Here is a 24851-nt window from a genome sequence, read left to right as displayed (position 1 = left end):
CTGTTTTAAAGTAGTATGATAAAACTTAAAACTGTGATGTGCAGTTATGGGAATTGTAACATTCATATCAATTATAATATAAAGAGTGAAATGTAAGAATGCCAATGTTTAGATAAACCAAAAGCCAAGTGCCAAAGATCTATTTTTAAATTGAAAACATGTACCAAAACACTTAAATCATTTGAAAGAACTAAATTCATCCATAATTTTTCATTGCTGTCAAAGCTGAAGAGCACAGTAATTAATATTAGCCATTAATAATGTGATCTACATAATGCCCCATGGAAAGATTTTTAAGAGTTAAAGAACCTAGAGAAATTAGATGATACCAGTTCCATTTTCCAGTTTGTATCCTTGACAAATGCAGTAGCTGAAATTGGAAAATTCAGTCACTTTAAACTGCATTCCAATTTAAAGAAAAATTTATCAGTTTTGTATCATGCATTAATGCAATGTTTTCTTAGTAAATAAATATTTTAAAAGATATGTAAAAACTACAAAATCTAGATGCTAATGTCAGTGACAGTTTAGGAGCTGATTTGTAGCCACTTTGGGTTTAAGTAACAAGTTTTTTCCTTATTTTTTGGAAAACACTATAGAATTCATTTTAGAAAAAAAACAGAAAAGGTATTATGTCTAACATTCCTCCATCTGTTCCAACTACTGGCAAAAGTGAAACTAAATTTGTGTGTGTGTATGAGCCTGTTCTTCATGTTCAGAGAAATACAAGTATGCAGCATGCAATATTTGCAGTGGAACACACAAAGCATGCAGCATGAATGCTGTGAACTTGTATTTCTATAAAGCAGCTCTCCCCCCGCAACCCTTTTTGAATTTAAGTACCATGCACATGAGAATGAAGAATATGAACATCTCAGGGATCCCTGTCCATGACAGATGGCAAATACAGGTGAAAAAGCAATCATGAACTCAAAAGCAAGTTATGTGGTATTTATGAATTTAATATGCAAGATATAACCTAACATTGCTCTTTGAGGTATATATGATTTTATCAAGGAAATCTTATCAAAATGATCATGGTTACAAAACCCAATTGATATAATCATAAACAAATGTTTGTTCTGGGACAGGTATACCAAACTGTGATCTCATACCCTACATAAATCAAAATATTCTATACATTTTCCTTGGATACCTAACATACAATTTTTATATTTTACCTGCAGTTTCCTGGATATACTTATTAAGTAAAAAAGTTCATTAGCACAAAACTATGAGACTGAAAACATAAACTCTGTCAGAAGACAGCAATAAGTATCCTTTAATTAAAAAATATTACTTTTTGAAGCCTACCTCAGTTTGATCCTAAATTACAAAGATTTTACTTATTTTAAGACTATAACAAGATAATTTTTTTAAACTATAAAATTTTTTACAATAGTATCATTGTTGCTCTGATGATGATGATAATGGTGTATACAATCCTTCACATAAAGATGTTATATTCTGGTTAGCAAGACCTCACCTAAGTGCATTAGCATTGCCAGGCGATGTGGTGAAGTGGAGGATAAAAACTATGGGCCCTTTGAGAGCATGGACAATATCTTTCTCATCTTAGACCCTCCCAACACCTAACATAGTGTCTTGCATGTAGTAAAAATTCAAATTTTTTATTAAATTGATTTACAGGAAGCCAATATTTGATATGTATGTTGAATTATATTAAAGCTAAATTGGCAAATAAATGTACCAATGTATCCATAATGGATACATCAGGTCTAAAAAAAAATTTTACTACTCAAAGTGCTTAGAATATATATCACTATAATAGTATTATCTGATACAGGAAAGGATTAGAAGTGTGACTATTCCCTATTTCCACAAAGAGTGATCTATTAACTTTCTTTCTTGAAATTATATTAAAGCCAAATTAAGCAACTTGTGAATTAATTCATAAATTTACTATGAAAAAAAGTCCTTAAAACTATCTATTAAAAAATAAATGCATAAAAATAACATCAAAAATATTTTAGATTTTTCAACACTAATTTGTCATTTCCAAGCATTCCCAGAAAAGCACTACAGGGCTGGCCCCGTGGCTTGGTGGTTAAGTGCACGTGCTCTGATGCTGGTGGCCCGGGTTCGGATCCCGGGTGCACACCGAGGCACCACTTCTCCGTCCATCCTAAGGCCGAGTCCCACATACAGCAACTAGAGGGATGTGCAGCTATGACATACAACTATCTACTGGGGCTTTGGGGGGAAAAAATAAATAAATAAAATCTTTAAAAAAAAAAAAAAAGAAAAGAAAAGCACTACAGAACATTCCTGGGAATACTGTAGATGTACTTAAAACATCTACAAAGACCTTTCAGTCACTATGTCATTAAATATTAAGAAAGAGCTTAACTGACATTGTATAGAACTGAAATGTTTGCAATCCTGCCTCATCTATATATTCTTTTTTATTTATAAGTTCTTATAAATAAAATATGCTAACTACTTCTCCATTTTTTTGGTTTTGAGTCTCCATTTTTATCTATTAAGAATGTAGAAATTATATTTATTTGCTGCATATTAAAAATACAAAAATTCCAACATAAAAATGTTTTAATAATTGCTTTTATTTTCTCACTGAGCAGAATAGTCATAATGTATTTCTATTTTATAACTTTATAATTTATTTGTTCTTTAAATCCCTTACAAATCCTTTGTAAAGTTGGAAGTTTTTCTTAAATATTTTCTTAAAATTATTCTCTCACCTAAGTAACATGTGAATAAATTTTTATTGATTTTTTTCTTTTACGAAAGAATTATTTTTGAATCGAGAAGAATTTTATTGTTCCATAGCATTTTCTGTGACCACAGAGAGAACAGCAAACCAAAGGGAAAACTGATAGACCATTTCTCCAATTTACTAATGGAAATGTATAATCTCAAAAGAATAGATTAATTCTAAAATTTATAAGTGAAGGGAAGCATCACATCTATAGTGTTCTGTATCTAAGTCTAAAACTTGTATTATTAGCAGTAGCCAATTATTAGACCAAATGTCCGTAATAATGGTGAACTTAAATTGTATACATGGTTTCTTTTAAGAATTGATGAAATCATTAAGGTTCATTATGAATATTCAAAGTAGTTGGGATAAAAAGAGTGGCAGGTAATATCTACATGGATATCCTAGAATTTGCAAGTATTATTAATTTGATGAGATGAAAATGGATTTTTTAAATGGTACCACATATAGAAACCTGTGTAGATTTTATATACTCCTTGCTTAAACTATATTTTAAATTTAACAACTATTAGTTCTAGATATGCGAACTAGAAATTACTTTAATTACCATTTCATTTTAGTGCTTAAATATCATAAAAAAGAGATGATACTTTATATGGAACTACCTAAACTTTTTATAGAAAGCTCTGATATTAGAAACATTCCTTAAAGTCTTCAAAGAAATAACTACCTTTCACTGATTTAAAATATATGACAGAAGTGACATTTAACTAAGCTTCCAAGATAAAAATGTGATCCCTAGCATTTCAATATGCACATATATTTTATAACTTTTCAACATCAGTGCAAAGTCAGTTGAGTTTCCTAAAAAAGCCATTAAAACAAAAGCCATAAAATTTTGTAAATGTGCTAAATGAACCAATAGTGGAACGGAGAAGGAGTAAACTACTGACTGTTCCGAAAATAATCATAAAAAACAACACAGGATGTTTGGAAACAACTTCTCGTCTAAAACACTTATTGTTCAATCTTAGTTACTCTCTTTAAGTATTTCATTTTTCTTACTGGTAATAATGACTTCAAATCTAAGTATCTTGTCTGATAAGTCACCAGATATAAGGACATATTTTCAGATCAAAAAAGAAAGATATCGAGAGAAAAAAATTATAAGGCCAACATTCATGTTGCCAAGGGATTGAAAAATCTAGAACACACAAAGTGGCTGCAAACCTGCTTTGTCAACACCTTACATGCCAACCTTCATTTTCTACTTTTCTTCTTCTTCTTATAATATTAATGTAAAGTTTAAAACTTTACAAAAGTTTTAGTTTCAATCAGTATCAATCTACTATTTAAAAACAAAAAAAGAAAGGAAGGAAGGAAGAAAGAAAGAAAGAAAAAAAGACTTATGAAGAAGTCTGAAAACGAGACCGACCTATACCCTGGGTGAGATTGGATGGGTTAAGTGTCTCTGGCACTATTTGTCTTCACTATTGACAGACACTGTCACACAACCCACCACACGATGCCTGTCTCTGAATGGCGAAGCTAGAATGCAAGTTAAGTGTATTAATAGAAAAAACAACTAGCATCCCAGCATATAAAATAAGCAATCCAGATTACTTTACCAAAACAAAAACAAAAACAAAAAAACCCCAAAAAACAAAAATTGTAGGGTTGATCATTTAATTTACATGTTTACAACAGTTTCAATTTCCCATTTGTAGATTTCCCACCCAACTTAAGTTTACATGCTATAATAAGCAATATTTTAACACAAACTTTAAAAAATTAAATTATTAACATCCAAATAAATGCATGTGGCGAAATTTCTTATCCAAAATTTTTCACCCATATTCACCAATTTGTTCTCCTGTTTACTAATGCAATCTAATCCATAAGCCAGAATGCTCTCTCTCAGGTGTCTTTAGGCTGTGCCCTTACCCAAATTCCCCTAAAGAATGGAAGAGGATATGCTCTGACTAATATACCCAAGCAATAAGAAATATTGATATTTTAGCAGCAAAAGAATTTTTTTCATTTCTCAGGCCAACTTCCAAATACTTCCTTCCTCATCTCCCCTCAAAAAAGTTACCAATTCACACTTTTCGATTAGATATGCTACTATGCATAAAATGATCCTTGAGGCTCTATTTTAAAAAATAATTAGCACTATTGCTGAAGCTCAAAGGTCTGTCACTGATTTATTAGAGACCATCTTTTTCTTCCTCTGTCCATCAAATTGCCAGTCAGGGTTGTAATACTACACAATAATTCTCTCCTATTTTTAATCTGAATGCTCCTAAAATAATTATTTTTACCTTGTCAGAGTGCTATTAATATATTTACAGAATATTTATTAAAGAATGTTTCCTGAAAAATAAAATGCTTACAAAATTTCTAACTGTCCTGATACTTAGAGCAATGTTTTTTCTTTTTTTTTGTGAGGAAGATCAGCCCTGAGCTAACATCTGCCAATCCTCCTCTGTTTTTGCTGAGGAAGACTGGCCCTGGGCTAACATCCATGCCCATCTTCCTTCACTTTACATGGGACACCGCCACAGCATGGCCTGACAAGCGGTGCGTTGGTGTGCACCTGGGATCCGAACCGGCGAACCCTGGGCCACCGCAGCGGAGCACGCGGACTTAACCGCTTGCGCCACCGGGCCGGCCCTTAGAGCAATGTTTTAAATATATCTTTTGTTCTATTCAACCCAAAGTATCTAAGCACTGTAAAATATGTAGTAGGGACACTTTATACAATTTGGTTTTTAAGTCCTTTCCTATTGGAAGAGAAAGATGCTATCATTTAGTCATTTAGGTACTATTGGATAGCATCACTGGTCAATACTGGGTAAAGAGACTAAAGCCCAGAAAGAATCCTCTACCTTAAATAATTTAAACACAAAAGGGAATAATTCTACTAGCTGAAAGGTAATGTTACTTAAAGACAAAAACAGAGATTATCATTATATTAACTTAAATAAGAATTGGAGAGAAAAGCATCTGAGAGATGCTATTTGAAGGTCACTTCAATGCTTTATCATATAATACATTTTAATATAGTTTAGATTAAATAATAAAAGTATTCCTGCCAACTGAAGTCCAATGTTGTCACATTTCTTTTTTTTTTAGAGGTGACCAAAAAAGGAAAAGAAAACAGTATTTGTATCATTAAAATCTTCTAATGTAATTAATCAGGTTTTACACCTGGGTCTGGATTAGAGTGTATATTAGATCCAAGCATGGACAAAATAAATTGTCTATGCAAAAAACAGAAGATAAGTCACAAATTGCTCTACCAGAAGTTCTGATAACTGATCATGCAACTTTATCATTTCATGAAAAAAGGGAGAGGAAGAGAATTCTAGGAAAAACTCTTAACCAGTCAACTTTGCAGAATCACCCCTTTGGAAAATCTCTGTTCTCCCTATGACTCATCATCCTCTATTCATGTTCCTTTTATATACAAGGGTTCCTACTGAGAGAGTGTTGATGTGAAAGAATAAGTCAGAAAGTAAACCCCATGGCCCATGTGTGGCTATATCTTGACTAACATGCAAAACTTCAAAGTAAGGTAAAAAGTAGACTTGGTAAGAATGCAAAGAAAGAAGCAAAATAAGGTTTAAAAAACTTATTTTTATAAAATTAAGATCTATTTTTAAAAACCTTACTAACCAAGGAAAGGAGAAACACATGCGGGAGGGAGGTCAATGCTTACTGAATGGTCACTAGTTGTTGTAACATTAAGTATTTTACATATTTATCTTCATAATAACCTTAAGAAAAAGTTGGTATTATTGTCTAGTTACAGGGGTAATATTATTAGCAATTTATTTAACTCCCACAAGATTCTATCTATATGATAGAAATGAATAATAGCAATCAGATTCAAATTAGGCCTTTATGATCCCAAAGCCCGTGCTAACTTTATTATATTTCATATGTGGGAAAAATAAATAGAAATAAAACTATAATATGCATGTGTGTATGTGTGTGTTTAATCTAGATCATTGCTGTACAGGCCTGGCACTTTCTCATTCATTTTCTGATTTAATTTAATTAACAATAACACCTTGTTATGAAGGAATGACATGGGAAGAATGAATTTTACCTCAGTGGGCTAAATAAATACTGCTGATGGACATACTTGCATTTATGGACAAAAAGGTTCCTGTTCCCTTAATTACGCCAAAAATAAATTCATCAAGTATCTAATATATCCCACACCTTTGTTACTTTTTAAGAGCATACTTCATTGGGCATTTTGACTTATTTTAATCATCTGCCACCTGGCGTTTTTTAAATTATGAAATATTTGAAACTACCATCCATGTACCCTCTGCTCATATTTAACAAATGCTAATATTTTACTATGTATGATTTTATTTTTAAGAGAAGAAAAATCTCACAGAAACAGGTGAAGTCTTTTGTTGCATCCTACCCTAATTCATTCCCCTCACTCCTGCCCCAGCTGAAGTATTTGTACAACTTTATTAATATTATTTATATAACTAATTATTATAAAACAGTTACAGCAATACTTTTTGTTTATGATATTATCAAGCTTATTGGTGATATAAAAAACTAAACCCACTTCTGTGCATTATTTTCTTGATGTGAAATTGTACAAAACATATAAAAATAGAAATTGTGTATATTTTATATACGTATTTGGTTTATGAATGGTTGAGCATCTGTGAGCAGTTTTAAAATGCTATTCTATAGACTCAGGTAAAATAAAAATGTGCTTGTTTTATCAGAAACTAAATAAATCACAATATTTATAAAAATTGTTGCTAAAAATTATTGAGGACAAAAAATGATAAACATTAAAGGAAGAAATCAGTAATAAGCCATATGTACCTTCTGTCAATGATAATTTATAATATGGATAGCCTCCTGAATTGGTAGTTGTTTCTGAATTAACCATTATGGCCCAAGTTTGCTTATGCTTTTCATTCTAATAATGCAGATGTTAACATAAATCTATACATACATACATATATATTTCTGTATGTACAAATGTATGTATTTAAATTTACCATGTAATTTTAGTAAAAAGACAGAACGAGGAGTAGAGTTTTTAAACCTACTTGCAACATGTTTGTAACTAGTATCTGATTTCCTTCTGGAAGTGGTCCAGTTTTCTAGGAAGTGTAGAAATGGCCATATGGAATAACCAAGACCGACTTACATTTTAGCTCACAACATTAATACATAATTTACATAGGTGAATTACCTTTCCTGTTAACTGGTTTTCGGTTTAATCTCAGGAACAGTATACTACATAAATGGCCAAAATTCTGAAATATGTTAACCTAGTTAACCTGGGAGAGCAATGAAAGGCAAATTTGCTCCTCAAATTTAGTCAACTCAAGAAAATCCAAATTACATAACTGTAAATACCTTCTAACACTAGTAAATAAGTTATAATAAATTCATTGGGCTATGTAATTCTGTTGCTGTGAATCACTTTTATTAAAAATTAACATTCTTCTAGAAATCATATTCCCATTTTGTAGATCCTGTAACTAGTAGAGAAGGGATATGTCTTTTTCAACTCAATATCCTACACACTGCCTAGTCTAGGATCTTGTGTTTCCCTAACTGAAGTGACAGCACACAATGCTAAATTCTCTAAAAGCACAGTGGCAAGGAGAAAAGAAATTAGACTCTAGTAGGAAAGAAGAGAGGCATCTTGTGCCTGGAAGGAATGAGATATGATGATAAGCAAATTGTCTAGCACTATTCCTATCACATAGTAAGAACTCAAAAATGATAACTTACATTCCCTTCAACTCAATTTTTGTACAGTTTTGTTATGTTAAAATCCCTATGATTTTAATTTAGGTCTTAATGATGTCTGAAATGAATTAAAGCATAGCTGTTCTTTGGTTATAGGACATTAGTTCTCTAGTTTCCTCTCCTATAGTGTAAATGGCACTCAATTAAGTTCTTTCAGTATAGAAAATACCTGTTAGGTACCTGAGATTTATTAATTGCTGTGGCATAGAATTCAAAGCACTATTTAATAAGTCTCTTCCAACAGAAAAGTTTATTGTATGGATCACTTGATGTAAAGTTATTAACTTAAATTACAGCCTTAAAAACCTCCAGTGATCCAACTAGTGGAGATATTCAACAGAGATTTCTATTGTACATGCTTTATTAGTATATATACTTACACATATTAAAAACTGCTATAAAGTATTAGAGTACTGAGACTATGTGATACTTCTAAAAAAGACTAATATATAATTACTGAAAGTAAAATAATTTTATGAAAACAAACAAAAGAATTACTGACTAGTTTTTCTTAAGATTCTCTGACTGAATTATCAAACCTATGGTTTGATTAATTCATTGTTTATCTTTAGAACAAAAAATTGTAAAGAAACTTAAAATGGTCACCTTAGCAAAATCATATTTTGATATAAACTAATAAACATAATATCATATCCAAAATGAAGACAGAGTCTAGGATACAACAAGAAAATAATATGATTTCTTAAAACGAAGATTAAAGTTTATTGTTCACTTCTGTGAAAGACTTCTTATTTTAAGTAAATTAAGTAAATCTAAGGATTTACTAATAAAACTATAAATGTATAAGTAGATTTAAAAAAATACTTGACTACTATGTGAATTATATCTCAATAAAGCTGTTATTTAAGAAAAATACCTGCCATACATCTTTTCAAAAACCCCAAATTCTGGTATAACTGGTTGTTTTAGTTCTCCTAAATAATACTCACATTTTAGTTCTTTATAACCTATACTATAGGATTCACAAAAAAACAAAAAGAATCCTTTCATGATTCTCATTTCTTCTTGATCAACTCCTTATTTTGCCAAAAAATACCATCAATTCATTTGGACAACTTTTTTGTGTTAGGAAAATGACCTCTGTCTTAACTTTTGAGAACCTACACAATACTGTTCAGAAAGTCCATATTTCTAAAACTTTTATTCATTCATATATTGAACCTCAAACTCTTAACTACCTTTCCAGGGGGACAAAAACAGAGGTCTTTAAAAAATGGGGAGGAATACATATTTCAGACCGGTGATTCTCAACTACACCACCCAGATTTTGACATTTGGCCTCATGGAGAGGGGAGGAGTTGTGTAGAAGTAAGCCCTCTTTCCCCATTTGCAACCCTGGGACTTACCGAATAAAAAGATGTTACTGATGGGAGTATGTAAAAGTGTGAACAGTGCAGAGGCAGAAAAAGGTTTGAAAGACACTCTTTTACCCAACATTCTGGATTGTGGATTAGCAGCATCATGTTTACTCATTCCCTCAGTAATATGTAAAGGGAAAAAATCTAGATTGGCGAATCTGAGAAACACACTTTAAATAATTAAATAATAAAGAATGTACATAAACACCTGTATGCCCAGCCTCTCAATTTTAAAATTTAAATTGATTTAGAACTTGTGAAACACAAACCTTTACGGCAGAACTAGAAGTCTGTTCCCACCAGGCCCTCATATCTGAGAGCAGCCAATCCGGCTCCTTCAAAACTCTGAAGAATTAACTACATCATGAGTTATCATTTTCATGCATTTCATATTTAAACAGCAAATGCTATAGATTTAAAAAAAAATCTCTCAGAAGTCTAAATTAATGTGCCTTTCCCTAGACATCTAGTCTTTTGGCCAGGAAACATTAAGTAACTGGTAATTTACCTCAAATCTCTCTTTGACAGTTATGTCACTAAGGATATTAATATGTCAAACAAAAAAGCAACTCCAATGATATATACTAACTGATCTCCTTACAATAATTATTCTGTAATTTAAACTCTCTTATCTATAATGTTATACGACAAAGACTCTATTCTACCAATAAGATATTAGAATCCTAGAATAAGACTATGTCAGTTATTAAATTTATGTAAAAACAGTTACAGGGGCTGGCCCGGTGGCATAGTGGTTAAGTGTGCGTGCTCCACTTTGGCGGCCCGGAGTTTGCAGGTTTGGATCCCAGGCGCAGACCTAAGCACTGCTTATTAAGCCATGCTGTGGCAGGTGTCCCACATATAAAGTAGAGGAAGATGGGCACAGAAGTTAGCCCAGGCCCGGTCTTCCTCAGCAAAAAAAGGAGGATTGGCGACAGATGTTAGCTCAAGGCTCATCTTCCCCACCAAAAAAAAAAAGTTACAAAAGACTTGGTTTTAGATCATAGAAACTTTCCGTGTGTGAATATAAGAAAATTGTCAAGGTTACCTCCCTATTGTCTTTACCATCTTTACAATGGCAATAACTTTTTAATCTAATAAGAATTTATTACTCTAGAGTACTTCCTTTGGTTAATTCTCTTATTTTCATGATTTTTCAACTCATAGCTTTCAATCTAATTTATCTGGAGAGGATTTTCTCAAATACATGGAGGGAGGGAGAGAGGATCAATGTTCCATTAGTGACCCAAATTCAAGAGTTTTCAGTATTTATATACAAAAATTTCTGAAATTGAGTCTGTTATTATTTAAAAGGAAGTGTTATTCTTCAAACCTAGCTAACACTTTTTCAGCTTTTAAAAGGAACGGGATCTACTGTCAACAGATGTAAAAAAGCACGGAAGAAACAGACTTTTAGTTCAATACAGATTCAACATCTTTAAAAAATAATCTCAAAGATACAAAAGAAATCAGTTAGTCAATTTCTACCTGTGGATTTAAAGTGAAATATTTCATTAAAAAATCATTTTTCATGTTTTATTATCTGATACAATTTTTAAACAAGATTTAAAAGTTTAAATTCCAGAAAAAATATTCAGGGAGGGACATTTTAGAACCCAGTGGATATAAAGTGAAACCAGGTCATCTTATCAATTTGATTACTGAAAAGTTCACAATTAAATCCACAGAATCTGTTAGAAAATGTCTGGCAATACATGAACAGTGAGCAGGGCTGATAAGTTTCTTTGCCATCTTTAAAGTTTTCCTGCCCTCAACCACAAAGGCTGCATACTGCACTATACAGCTCAGGGGAAAGATTGGTACACAAGGTTAATGGTACATAAGTTAACAAATACAAGAAAAATACCCAAAGTTCTACTATAGTACCAATATCCTTATTTAAATCACAACCTTCCTCTTCACTGTTCTTTTTGAAACGACAAGAATTTACTGAAAACAATGCTCTGATGGACTTTAACTACCATTTTAAAAGATGAGAGGGATCATATTAGACAAGAAACCTCTAACTAGTAGAAAAGATAAAACTTCAGAGCATATATATACTTTTTTCCTTTTTTTAAACCAAACACACTTAGCAGTCTATAAACCCAACTAAAAAAACAATTACAGTTGGGCAACCTAATATTATTGAAAGCATTCTTATTAATTTATCACTAATCAAGACTTTTTTCTATTAGCTTGTCTGTCAATATTTTATTCTAATTCAATCCAAATGTGACCCAATTTTAACTATAAACTGTATGATTTGAGAGCTGCATAAAAATAAACTTGATAAATTTTAAACATTACTTTCCATACTTTTTCCTTGATATAAGACAACGTCTTTATATAAATATTACATTCAAGTCTTCCATTACTTGCAACTGAATTTAAAATAAGTATAAAGTCATATATGTTTTTAAATGTAGGGAAAAAGTTATAGTAACATGCTACAAACAGAAAAGAGACTTAAGCGCTTGAGTCCTTCTTCAGATTATACAAAATATTTTTCCTTTGAACAAATTTTTTAAAATAATTATTAAATAGAGACTCAAATATAATTTTCTATCAATAGCTTGGTATTCAACTTTTTTATGTGCAGTCAACAAAAGAGCTTTAAACTCGTTCCCATAGTTCAAGACAAGGTTCATTCAAGGACATGGCACTAACAGATGTGCCAATATGAAATTTTAAGAAACAATAATTCTATCAAGAAAATTATACTGAAAAATTTTAATAGTAAAAGTATGTATTTTAAAACCTCCTAAAACAAACCCTCAAATCACACTCTTTTTGATATGAACTTTGCCAGCACTGTTCATGTTGGCCAGATAATACTCTAGTTTTCTTTAATAGAGTAAAATGAAATGCATACCAGCAGCAACTACAGCTGGAGGAGGCGAGCCTGCCTCACCACCGCTTGTCTGACTCATTGATGCTACAGATGTTTCTCTAGATGGAGGTAACTGTAACTCCTTTGGAAGAAGATCATAGACAGATTCTGTTGGGGAGAGAGGGAGAAAAAATTTTTGAAAGAGTGCAAGGCAATAACCTGATATATGAGCACGAAATTAGTAAGTCTTTTCACTCACGAGGAGAACTATATTATTCACACACACACACAAAAACGCCATATAATTACTATTGTAAAGAATTCCTAGCAAATATTTTTTCTTGTATTATATAATTTTATTGAACTGAAGAATAAATTTTCCATTAGTTCTGCCCCATTTGCTTCTTGGCTTTATCCCTTATGTTTAAGATGGTCTCCAGAAAAAGTTATAAAATTTTAAAACTGAAGGAAAATAGACAGACTAGAAGATATGTCAAATAACTCAAAATGTTCCAATATCCTCTGTAATAATAAGAGTCTAACTTATCATTCTTTACATATGAGTTAGCATATACTAGTGTCTATCAGCTTTAAATTGGCTTTTTCAATTAGACCATTAGTCTAGTCCTGCTCTTTTACCCAGCACCTTTTTAGCAAATATTTTAATTCAGTATTATTATGCGTTTTTCCCTCCTAAAAGAGCTAAAACAGGAATGTCATGGCTCGAGGAAATATTTCTTACTCTTAAGCATCTCCACTTCTACAAAGGCACAAATATAGGATACTCTTAAATCAGAGATCATAAATGCCCATATTAAATTATGATTACTTTTGTACCCCAGATTAAAGAATATTATCTTTTTAACATATTTTATAATACTCTGTCCACAAAATTAAATTTATACCTACCATTCAAAAAATTCTTTTATAGTTATTACTGTATGGTTTTTGGACAGAAATAATTCTCAAAATATCCTCTAAAGGTAATAGAATCAATGTTGGAAGGAACTTCAAAAGACCAATTAGAATCATAGGCCCATTTTCAAAAGAACCAAGGCACAGAGTTTAAGGGACTTGCCTAGTATTCCAAGAAACCCAACATTCCAACAATTAAACAAGATTATTAATTATTTGCATGAGTGATTCAAAAACAAAGGTAGCACTATAAAACATTATATCCTTGGTGACAAACAATATTTTTAGTTAACTGATTACTGGTCTCATGAATACTTTGATCCTCCCAGTTAATCATTAAAGTATATATCCTTGCCCACATATAACTACAGAGCAAGACTGCACAGCTGTATTTGTGAGAGGAGTAGACTCGAACTCAAGCCTCCTGACTCCAGAGCATTCTCATTCTATCATGATGACCGCGGTGGTTTTTCCCATACAACTCATGAGCTATGCAACCTTGGGAAAGTCACTTCTCAACTCTAGATCTTTTCCTCCTCTGTGAAATATAGGGTTGGTAAATGGATAGATTCTCTGCCAGCCATGACATCCTGTGATTAAGGAAAGCATAAAGAGATAACCATCAATGTGATATTGCAAATTTTAAGGTCACTGTACTTCCCAGTTCACCCGGGATAGTCCTAGTTTATTCTCAAAGCATACTGGTTTGGAAGATGAGTTATATGGTCATCCTTTGCATATATGAAATGCTACATGAAAGAAACCATGCCAGTTGATACAAAAGCCAGTAAGTGGCTTCTTAATCATGCTTGGCACAGAAGAATTTTATTAGGTTTGATCTTGTATCAGTTATCTTTTGCTGTGTAACGCACCACCCCAAAACTTAGTGGCTTAAAACAACAGGCATTTTTTTAGCCTGTAATTCTGTGAATGGGCCATTTGGGCTGGGCTCAGCTGGACGGTTCTGCTGCTCACTTATGTGGCTGGGGGCTTGTTGGCATAAGAGTGTCTCAGCTGGAACAACTCATCTCTGCTCCACATGGTCTCTTCTCCTTCAGCAGGCTAGCCTGAGCTTATTCACATGATGGCCAAGTTCCAAGAGCAGCAAGAATGAAAACCGCAAAGCCCTCTTGAGATCTAGTTTGGAATCTGCACGCTATCACTTCCACCACATTCTGTTGGTCAAAGCAAGTCAGAAGGCCAGCCCAGATTCACAGGGTGGGGAAATAGACCTCACCTCGTCATGGGAGGAATTGCAAAGTGTTGTGGCCATTTTTGCAGTCTACCCAGTCCTCATGTACTGTCACAAGGGCCTCTTGAAAAAACATCCAGGGAGAGGAGAGAGGAGAAAATTATTAACTAATAGACATTTGTTACTCCTCAGGGCCTGGCAGCTCTGCCTCCTCACTAGTTTTTGAATTACCCATGGTGGTGAACGGCCCAAACCTCGACAGTAATTACAAGAAAAATATGATTTTTTTTAAATGTGTACATCTAGTTTCAGAGTAAATAGTACTCCCACTTGTTTTTATTTCCACTTCATTTATATGCAAATGATATAACAGTGTTTGTTTGATTATGCCTACTTACAGCTCAGATAATTAATGTGGGCTTCACTGTTACAGTTTTCTTAAATTAATGGCTTCTTTTTAAAATGTAAACCTTAATGAGGAACGTCTTGATGAAAATTGAAAATAATCAAGGAAATAAACATCCAAAAAGTAAAAAAAATAAATAAAGTATATATCCTAACTTTGATGTGGATAGGGATAAGGAAGAATGTCATGAAGGAAAGCTAAAATTAGAAGTTGTAGTATTAAATGATTTTCATTCACAGTAAAAAATCAACTTAAAAGTTTCTTATGAAAAACCCTATTACCTAACACTTGAAATTTTCATCTTCAAAGCATTTGGCAAATTTGACATCTGTCTAAATATAATATATTCTGACTGAAAATTTTCAGTTTGTTAGAAGGTTGCTAAAAGCCTTAAGTAAATTATTTCCATCTTTCAACTAATATAGGGGGAGAGTAGGGAGAACCTAATTAAAACAGAAATGCCATATCATCAAATATTGATTTTAATACAACTATTCTTCACAATCCATGTTGAAAACAAGAGTTCCTTATACATAAAAGAGAAATTCACTCAAGTCTTTTTTTCCCCAAACAAAAAGGAAATTTGAAAATAAAAATTCACTTAGATGAAAACAAAAGATCTACCAAAATACATTTATGTGAAGGGAAAAAAACTTATCCTAATAATAGCCCCATCACTAACAGTACTTCACTGGTCAGGACTATTTCTCCACTTCTCTAATTATTAAAATAAATAAATCAAATCAAAACAAACGCTTGTGGACTGAAACACTCTACCTTTCCCACAAAAGGGTATAAAGTTGAGTCTACATTCGAGGTATAAAAGCAATGTTAATAAAAATATATTGGAAAGTAACTAAATGCAGAACTTATTATATCTCAGCCCTCCCCCTAGCCTACCCCTCAAAACAAAACAAACACCTTCCACTTCACCAAACACGCAAGGTCAAGTGGAAGGTGTAGGAAGCATGGATTCATTCCTTCATCAAAGGTATTTTCTGATTAAGTGACTCAAGTGTTTAGAAATTAAAGAAGTCAGAAGTTTCACCACATCTGTCCAAGGGAAGCAGTAGTTAATACAGTCGTTACCAGCACAGGCTCTGATTTCAGACAGAATTGGGTTGGCTCTGCTACCTTAAACAACTTCTCTAAGACTTAATTCCTTATTTAAACTCTTCTTTTACCCCATTATCTCAAAGACTTTTCTTCCAAGCTATAACTGCTCAACCCAACCACATACACTGGTCTTTCTCTTAAATCTGTTTCCCATAAGACATAAAAAGATTACAGGTATACAAATTATGCTGTTAATACTATTGTCATTTAGTCCTAAATTCAATCCAAATTAAACACTTGTACAGTCTCCACTAGCCAATGAAAACACTCCTGAAAAAGAGTATAGGTATTTTAAATTAATGAAAACGACAAACAGTTCTAAGCAAGTGCTAGCTACCTCATGTTAAGCCACCATATCTATTTTTCTGGTACCTTTTTTTTTTTTTTTTGGTGAGGAAGATCAGCCATGAACTAACATCCATGCTAATCCTCCTCTTTTTGCTGAGAAAGACTGGCCCTGGGCTAACATCTGTGCCCATCTTCCTCCACTTGATATGGGATGCCACGAAAGCATGGCCTGACAAGCGGTGCATTGGTGCACACCCAGGATCTGAACCCACACCACCAGCAGCGGAGGGCGTGCACTTAACCGCTACGCCATGGGACCAGCCCCTTGTGTTATCTTTTAAATTAGTTAGATAGATAAGGAAGGAATGAAATTCTAGGTTTTTAAACATAGAATATGAAGAAAGAGAATGGGAAATCCATAATGGAAAGGCAGCTTCCTGAGGAAAGGCTTCCTTAAAAAACAAAAATAAAATCACTTCTAGATATTTTTTTAAAAGAGAGAGAATGGTTACAAGGTTTCTTCTTGGGGTGGTAAAAATGTTCTAAATTTAGATTACGGTGATCGTTACACAACTCTGTAAATATAGTAACAATCACTGAATTTGTACACTTTAAATGGATGAATTCTATGATATGTGAATTATACATCGGTAAAGCTGTTTTTTAAAAGAAGAGAGAAAGAGAAATAGAACAAGTACAAGTGAGAATTGCACAACAATAAGTTGGTCTCTCAATGTTCCTAATAAACTTCATGGACAAAAATATCTCTTCACATATCTTTTCTTTGTGAAAAACGAAATTATGAAGAAGGCCAAGCTGCAAACTAATCTAATTTGCTTTTTAAGGCTCTTCTATTGGAGGATCAGGAAAATGCTATAGGCATAGTTATCCTAAATTCAGAATGTAAAATAGCTGATGAAAATCTTAAAAAGTTCTTATGAACAAGATGAAGAAATATAGACTTAACAAAATAAATGACTCTAAGAAACAGCACCAAAAATATATGGGTTCAACCTGGAGGGAGGTGGTTACTATATCAACTACTTCCATTAAGATATCGAATTTGTGAATGACACAGGCTTAAGAGGGATATATCGTACACTATAATTCATTACTGATCATGAAAGGCTGGAATATCTGCCCAAAGGAATGAGGTGAAATTTACGAAGGATTAATGTAACAGCTGGTAAAAATTGCTCTCGTGCAATGTACTTAAATGCACTCACTTTCTTCCTCTCTTTTTTTAAAATTTACACATGACTTTACTTTTGTTTTCTAAGGAATTCTTTCCTCGGTCTGCCAAGATTGGGGTGACTGTTGTCTTACATATTTCTTCTATTAATGTTGCTAACAATTTGTACAATCATAATGTTTACTCAACTCACTTAATGGCTCATTACGAATTTTAGTTGACCGAAATTCCAATATAAGTGACCTAGTTAAATATCCATGTAGTAGAATTACGGCAAGTGTTAATAGAATAACTCTGTTAACATAAATTATTAACATAAGGGTATAATAAAAGAAATTAGGCAGAAGGGGAACAAACTCAGAAGATAAAGAATTTATCTTCTATGGGTGCAACAGTGCAGAGCTTAGGGTAATGAGGAGGAAGGAAGAAATGGAGGAATGAAATCATTTTCAGATATTGATAGAAAACTAATGCTTCCCAATGTTGGGTGCGAAGGTGAACAATGTAAAAATGGGCTGACTGGCTGGCTTGTTTGCTTGGTCATTCAGTCAACTCTGATCCACTTATGTCACTGATTATTTCTGGGTCAATTCGGTCCTTTGTTCTTCAACACTGGCTATGAGGAGGTGGGTGGATACTGCATCAAACTCAAAGTAGACAGAAATCCTATCCTGAGGGTGCAAGGCAATGAAAGAGAAGGGAAAAATTGGTAACTTAATAGTGCAGCTTTTTTTTTTTTTCTTTTCAGTTGGGAACTCTGTTCCCTAACAGCAGATGGCCCAATCCCATTCTCTACTGCTTCATTCTGCATGTTGCTCAGTTCCAGGAAAAGATGAAAAGACTTCAAACCCCCATACTCCCTCACTTTCCCCTGGAAGAGTCCAGGGAGATAAAAGATAAAACAAAGTTAACAGCTGAGAAAAGACATGCTTTTCATGTTCTTGTCTATCAGCAAAATGACAACATTAATAATACAATTACAGCTACCATTTATGGAGCATTTTAGCGGGGCCAGGCACTGTGCAAAGCTCATTATATACATATTCTCACTTAATTTCAAAACAACCCTGTGAGGTAGGCTGTACCAAATCAAGAATTTGAAACTTGTGTAATAGTAAAAAATGAAAAACACATGTGATAAAACAAAAAAAAGCGAATGATAGATACAAAGTTTAGGACAGTGGTTTCCTTTGATGGGGAGACAAGGAGATAGGACAAAGGAGGAGCAGAAATAAGTTGGGCTGGACAGTGGGCTCATGGATGTTGTTTTTACTAAAATATATAATCTAATCTAATCAATAAATACAATAAAAATTAAGGCTATGCATGGATAGTGCACAGCCTCACAGAGTTGCTGTAAGACTTAAATAAGATGATCTGTTAAAAAGAACTCTGTAAATTATTATTCCTTTTTTGGAATTTTTATCCCCACCTCATCCTTGTTGATCTCATAGCTAGCATCCATGTTCAATTGCTTTAGGATTAGAAAGTAAATACCAAAACTGTCAGAAAATTCACCTACTTGATGACTTTTCTGAAGACTACCTCAATTACTTTCAGGTAACAAAAATAAATAAAAGTTGTATACAACTAATACTACAGATTTAACTCCATGCAGAGATGAAAAATAAAAAGGGAAAAAACATTCTGTAAATAAGATGCTTCTATTCAGTTGTCAAGCAAGCAGCTAAGTGAAAATATTTGTGGTAAAAAGCATGATACTTTGTGTTGGGAATCCTTAAAAAATATAATAAAAAGTGAATTAATACTCAGCACAGATATTAGTTATTCAAATAATGAGTGCTCCCTGATATCGGATGCAAATAACATAATACTGAAAAATCCATTTATAAATGTTTGTATCTTGCTTCAAAAATGGGATTTTACTTTTCTTAAAACTCTAAATACAAAGCTACTTTAGCACCCAAAGGAGTGAAGACTTTTCAAAAAGTCCTCGCAAATGGTTTGGAAACTAACCACATTACTCTTCCATCTCTCTATTAACTATCTCAATAAGCTGGTGAATCCCAAGGCTGTGGTTTCACATCAGACATGTAAAACAAAATGCCTGGCACCTCCACTGTGCCAGCATAGTTCTGCATTGAAAAGAGACAGCATTCATTCTGTTAAAAACACTTCAGCCTTGACAGACATCATACTTGGCATCTCCACTGGAAAAACGTACTGGCTGCAGGTCTACTGGATATTTGGTTTCTAAAAGATTATGAAGTCCAAGAATAACAGGTAGGGGACGCTCTATTTTAACAAATTTTTCTCACCTAAGTTTAAGTCAATTTACTGGTTTGCTGTCACATATTTACATAATCATATCACTTCTTCCTAATTGTATTTATTACTGTTTTCCTAAAACAACCTAGTGTTCTAAGGTAATTCAAAATAATATATAGCAACATAAATTATTATCAATTTGGAGAATAAGAAAACTAACTTGAGTTCCAAAATCAGCACATCATATATATTTTCTAGTAAGAATTACTTTTCAGTTAAAAACTTCAACATTATTTTCTAAATAACTTCTTAATGCTTATGAAATACAGAATGGAGTATACTATTCAACTAACCATTTTGATTACCTATTAATTTATTGATTGATTGTCTATCTTAATTTATTTATATTATTTTCTGAAGAAATTACTTAAGTCTGTCCTAGAAGGAACAAAACTTTCAAAGTCATATCAATAACATAAACTTTTTTTTTTGCCCTGAGCTAACATCTCCACCAATCTTCCCCTATTTTGTATGCGGGTCGCCACCACAGCATGGCTGCCAACAAGTTGTGTAGGTCCGTGTCTGGGAACCGAACCCAGGCTGCCAAAGCAGAGCATGCTGAACTTAACCACTAGGTCATGGGGCCGGCTCCAACATAAACTATTAAGTCAAACATTTATGGCTTATCTATAATTTTCAAAGATCTTACAAGAATATTTTTTCAATAGAGCTTTAAAAACCACAGAGTTCAGACAAAGTCAAAGAGGGGTGGGGAGGGTATCTATGGTGGGAGCATGGGGAGGCCAGGCAAGGGGTTTCAGAGCCCAAGCAGGGTGAGGAAAATGTTAATGCGGGGAGGAAGGAGAAGGAAGAGATATCCAGGTGCAGAGTCTAAGTAATGTAAAGAAAATATCTGCAGCCTGGTATGTGGTATCAGAGTCCAAGCAGAATAAAGAATCTATTCTTTATTCTGGGGAGAAGCAGGGAGTGGAAGGATGGCCCAGCTTGGGATAGAGCCCAAGAAAGTGGGACAAGGAACGTATTCATGCAAAAAGTAATCCTGATGTACAGGGGGACAGCCTGCTGTGGGGCATTGGAGCCCAAGCAAAGTGAGTCTCCATTGGGATGGGCAACCCAAGCAGAATGTGGATGGTATTTATGGGAGGAAGTGGGCAGAGCCCAGCATAGAGTGTCAGAGCCAGAGCATGGTGAGAAGTGTATCCTCAAGGGGATGGCATGGGGTATCACAGCCCAAGCCGACTAGTGAGAAGGTGACGGAGGGTGGCCAGCACAGGAAAGCAGAGCCTGAGCAGGGTGAGAAAGGTGTCCATGCAGGGAGTGCCCAGCATAGGGTGTTAGAACCCAAGCAGTAAGGAGGATATTCACATAGTAGTTGGGGTATCAAAGGTTAAGCAGGAAGTAGAATGTGCCCATATGGAGGAGTAAAGAAGCCCAGCATGGGGATCAGAAATCCAAGCAGGGTGAAGAGGGCATTCATGTGAGACGTTGGAGCCTGAGCAGGACGAAGAGGACATTCCCACGGATGGGCAGCCCAGCATAGGATGTTGGAGTTCAAGTGTGGTAAGGAAGACATCCATGGGAGTTGAGGGAGCAGGAGCAAAGGGCAGATATCAAAATCCTAGCAGGGTGAGGAATGTAGGACGGATGTGGGGAGTCAGAACTCAAGCAGGGTAAGGAGGGTGTCCACAGGTAAGCAGGAGGGTAACTCTCGGTGTCACAGCACATTTGGGTTGAAAAGAGCATTCATGTAGGACAGCAGCCACAGCCTGGAGGCAAGATATGGGAGTCCAAGTTGGGTAATTAGGGTATTAACATGTAGAAATGGGGGGGGCAGTGGCAACAGAAGCTTGGTTACGAAACAGAGGGAGATAGCTCAAATAAGTAAGTCTATTAAGATTAAAGGAAATCAAGTTTCTCATGTCGCACAAGGGAGTTACAAACATAGGCAGAAAAACAAGAAGGAATCCTATGGTTTTCAGTTGCAACTGGAGGTATCAGTGTGAACTCATGACAGTCAATATGTACAGAAAGAAAGAAAAATAAAGATACAAATGGATGAATGTGTCAGTGTATGTACATAAACATACATATATTCCCTAGCACTGTCCTCTGAAAGGTCCTGTGAGCAGCAATATCCCAAAAGCATACTCATGCAAAATGAGCACATCTAGTATCCAGATCTTGGTTTTCTAATCTTTTCCACCAAAAGTAGCTAGGGCTTTTTTGAGAAATGGTTGATATCTGGGCTAGGAAAGGGAACAAAAGGAGCCTGGAATATCTTGTTTTGCTAAAAGTAAGGAAGTACTCAAAGAGTTATAGGGGACATGCCAAAAAGACACAGAAGCCAGCTTGAAGAGGCTCTCATTGGCCAAATACGAGATAATATGAGCATAAATATAAGTAATAATAGTCACAAATTATAATCTACTGAAAACATAGGAGTCCTTACTGATATAAAATAGTAATCAATAAACTGAAAGTGTCATGAGAAATGAGATATTTATATAATTTCAAAGTACAACTCCACCAAATACGTATTAATTACAGAGGAGAAACAGAGTAACTTTAAAATGGAAAAGTCTGACAGACACCACCTTAAAAGTGATCAAAATGAGTATCATCAGCAATGACACAAATCAAAATTGTATGCCACCTGAGAGGATGCAATATGAATACATCATTATTTCTGTGATATTCTTGTGAAAGATGCATAATTTGAATATGATCATGAGGAAGTAGACAAACCCAAATTGAGAAACATTCCACAAAATAACTGATTTGTAATCTTCAAAAGTATCAGAACCACAGAAGTCCAGGAAAGACCAAGGAACTATTTCAGATTGAAGGAAACTAATAAGACATAACAACTAAATGGACATGTGATTCTAAACTAGATCCTTATGCTATTCAAGACATTATTGGGACAACTGGAGAAACCCGAATGGGGTATGACGATTAGATGGAAAAAAGGTATTGACGTCAATTTTTAAAATTTTGATGGTTACATTGTGATTATGTTGGAGAATATTCTTGTTTGCTGAAAATACATACTAAAGTATTCAGTGGTGATGGGGCATTATGTCAGCAACTTACTCTCAAATGGTTCAGGAAAAAAGTTCTTTGCACTGTACTCACAACTGTTTTATGAGTTCGAGATTGTTCCAAAAGTACATATAAGCACACATTTCACTAAAAATTTAATAGTTAATCACTACATACTCCAAAAATTCAGCTCTGTAACTAGAAGTTTTACTTCTTTAAATTGCAATTTCCAAAGAAATGAATATACCAAAGGAAACAAGCTTATTTCATGTCTTCACATTTGGATATCTGGTCATCTACATTATCCTCTCTCTCACTTTTCCTACTATTTCTGCCTAAAACCACTCAAACAAATAAAATCAAATACTTTGGTACAGAAAGATAGTCTGGGTTACAAAATATATCATAAGTTATTTCTTGGTCATATTTACTTGTTTGACACCTTATTTGCCACATTCACAGGCTCAGTAGTTTTTGCTATGCCATCTCCTCTTCACTATTACCTCCAACCTGATAGAAAAGCAATTAATTTAAACATTCATTCAACATTTATTTAGCTCCCACACTGAACTAGGGACACAAATGTAAAATAAAATCACTCTTATGAAGATCAGTTGAGAGAAAATAAAATTAGTCAAGTTTAAAATAATGCAGTACAGTATGTGTTTTAAATAGAAGTGTGGGGTGCTTTGCAAGTGGAGAAGAGAGAATCCTTAACACTATCTGTGAAAGATCAGAGAAGTATACACAGAAGATGTGATACCTGAGAGGTCAATCTTGAACGCTGAAATGGATATTTGGCAGACAGATTTGTGAAAAAGGAGGAGAAATTGTAAATGCAAACCCGAACAAAGAGAGTATTTTTATTTTGGTTATTTCAGTTTTTCAAGTAATTCAGTAAGTTAGAATACGGGAGTTACACGGAGGCGTAACAGGAGACGAGGCTACTAAAGGTATGGAGAGGCTAGATCATGAAAGGCCTGGTATGTCATGCTAAGCAGTAAGGATTTTATCCCTCAGCACACAGGGAGCCTTTGAGGGTTTAAGCAAAGAAATGATAAGCTCAGACTTATATTTAAGAAAGATCATTATTCCAGGTATATGCAAGATAGACTAGGTCCTAGAGATGCAGATGAGTAAGAAGGCTTTTGCAACTGTCTAAGTAAGAAAAAATGAGGTCCTGAACCAAGGTAGCGGCAAATGGGAATGGCAAATAGGATATGAATTTAAAAATGTTTTGGAAACTGATGAACTTAACTGGATGACTGGCTGTGAGGGACAGAGAGAGCAAGAAAAAAAAAAAAAACAGTTCCAAGCAGCTGACAGGAATTCTGGATCGGGAAAACTGATGCAAGGTGGTGCCATTTTCCATAATACAGAGTATAGGAATAAGAGTAAATCTGGAAAGATGATGAATTCAGTTTTAAATGATGAGGCTGAAGTACTTATGAGGCATCCTAGTGAATGTGTAAACAGGAGAGAGGTCTAGCAATTGATGATGCTGGGCACACAGACTTCTTCATTTTGTTTTTCATACAAAATCTGTCCTAGAACCAGGACAGAAAATTATTAATATATTTAAAGTTATTGCTTGCTTTTAAAAATACAAATACGTAAGAAATAAAAATTAAATTTGCCCATGATCTCACCATCCAAAGGTAACTATTAAAACACTAGTATATTTATGTTTCCCTTCCATATTTTTCTATGCATATCTTTAAAAAGTTGA

The 24851-nt window shown here is 33.9% G+C and overlaps 1 protein-coding gene across 6 annotated transcripts in view; it reads right to left on the bottom strand.

The window, feature by feature from the left end:
* Nucleotides 1–24851, bottom strand: part of NFAT5 (nuclear factor of activated T cells 5) — a 123036-nt gene that overhangs the window by 53316 nt on the left and 44869 nt on the right. For 5 of the 6 annotated variants that reach the window (XM_058528145.1, XM_058528147.1, XM_058528148.1 and 2 more), the window contains one exon: nt 12764–12889. In XM_058528145.1, the coding sequence (XP_058384128.1) occupies nt 12764–12889 (126 nt within the window). Of the gene's footprint in view, nt 1–12763; nt 12890–24851 lie in introns of those variants that run through there. The other variant, XM_058528151.1, reaches the window with a different exon arrangement.

This window comes from Diceros bicornis, chromosome 32 (assembly GCF_020826845.1).
Source record: "Diceros bicornis minor isolate mBicDic1 chromosome 32, mDicBic1.mat.cur, whole genome shotgun sequence".
In the NCBI taxonomy this organism is placed as follows: Eukaryota; Metazoa; Chordata; class Mammalia; order Perissodactyla; family Rhinocerotidae; genus Diceros; species Diceros bicornis.
The sequence above is the reverse complement of the archived record's forward strand: the minus strand, read 5'-3'. Positions and strand labels throughout refer to the sequence as shown.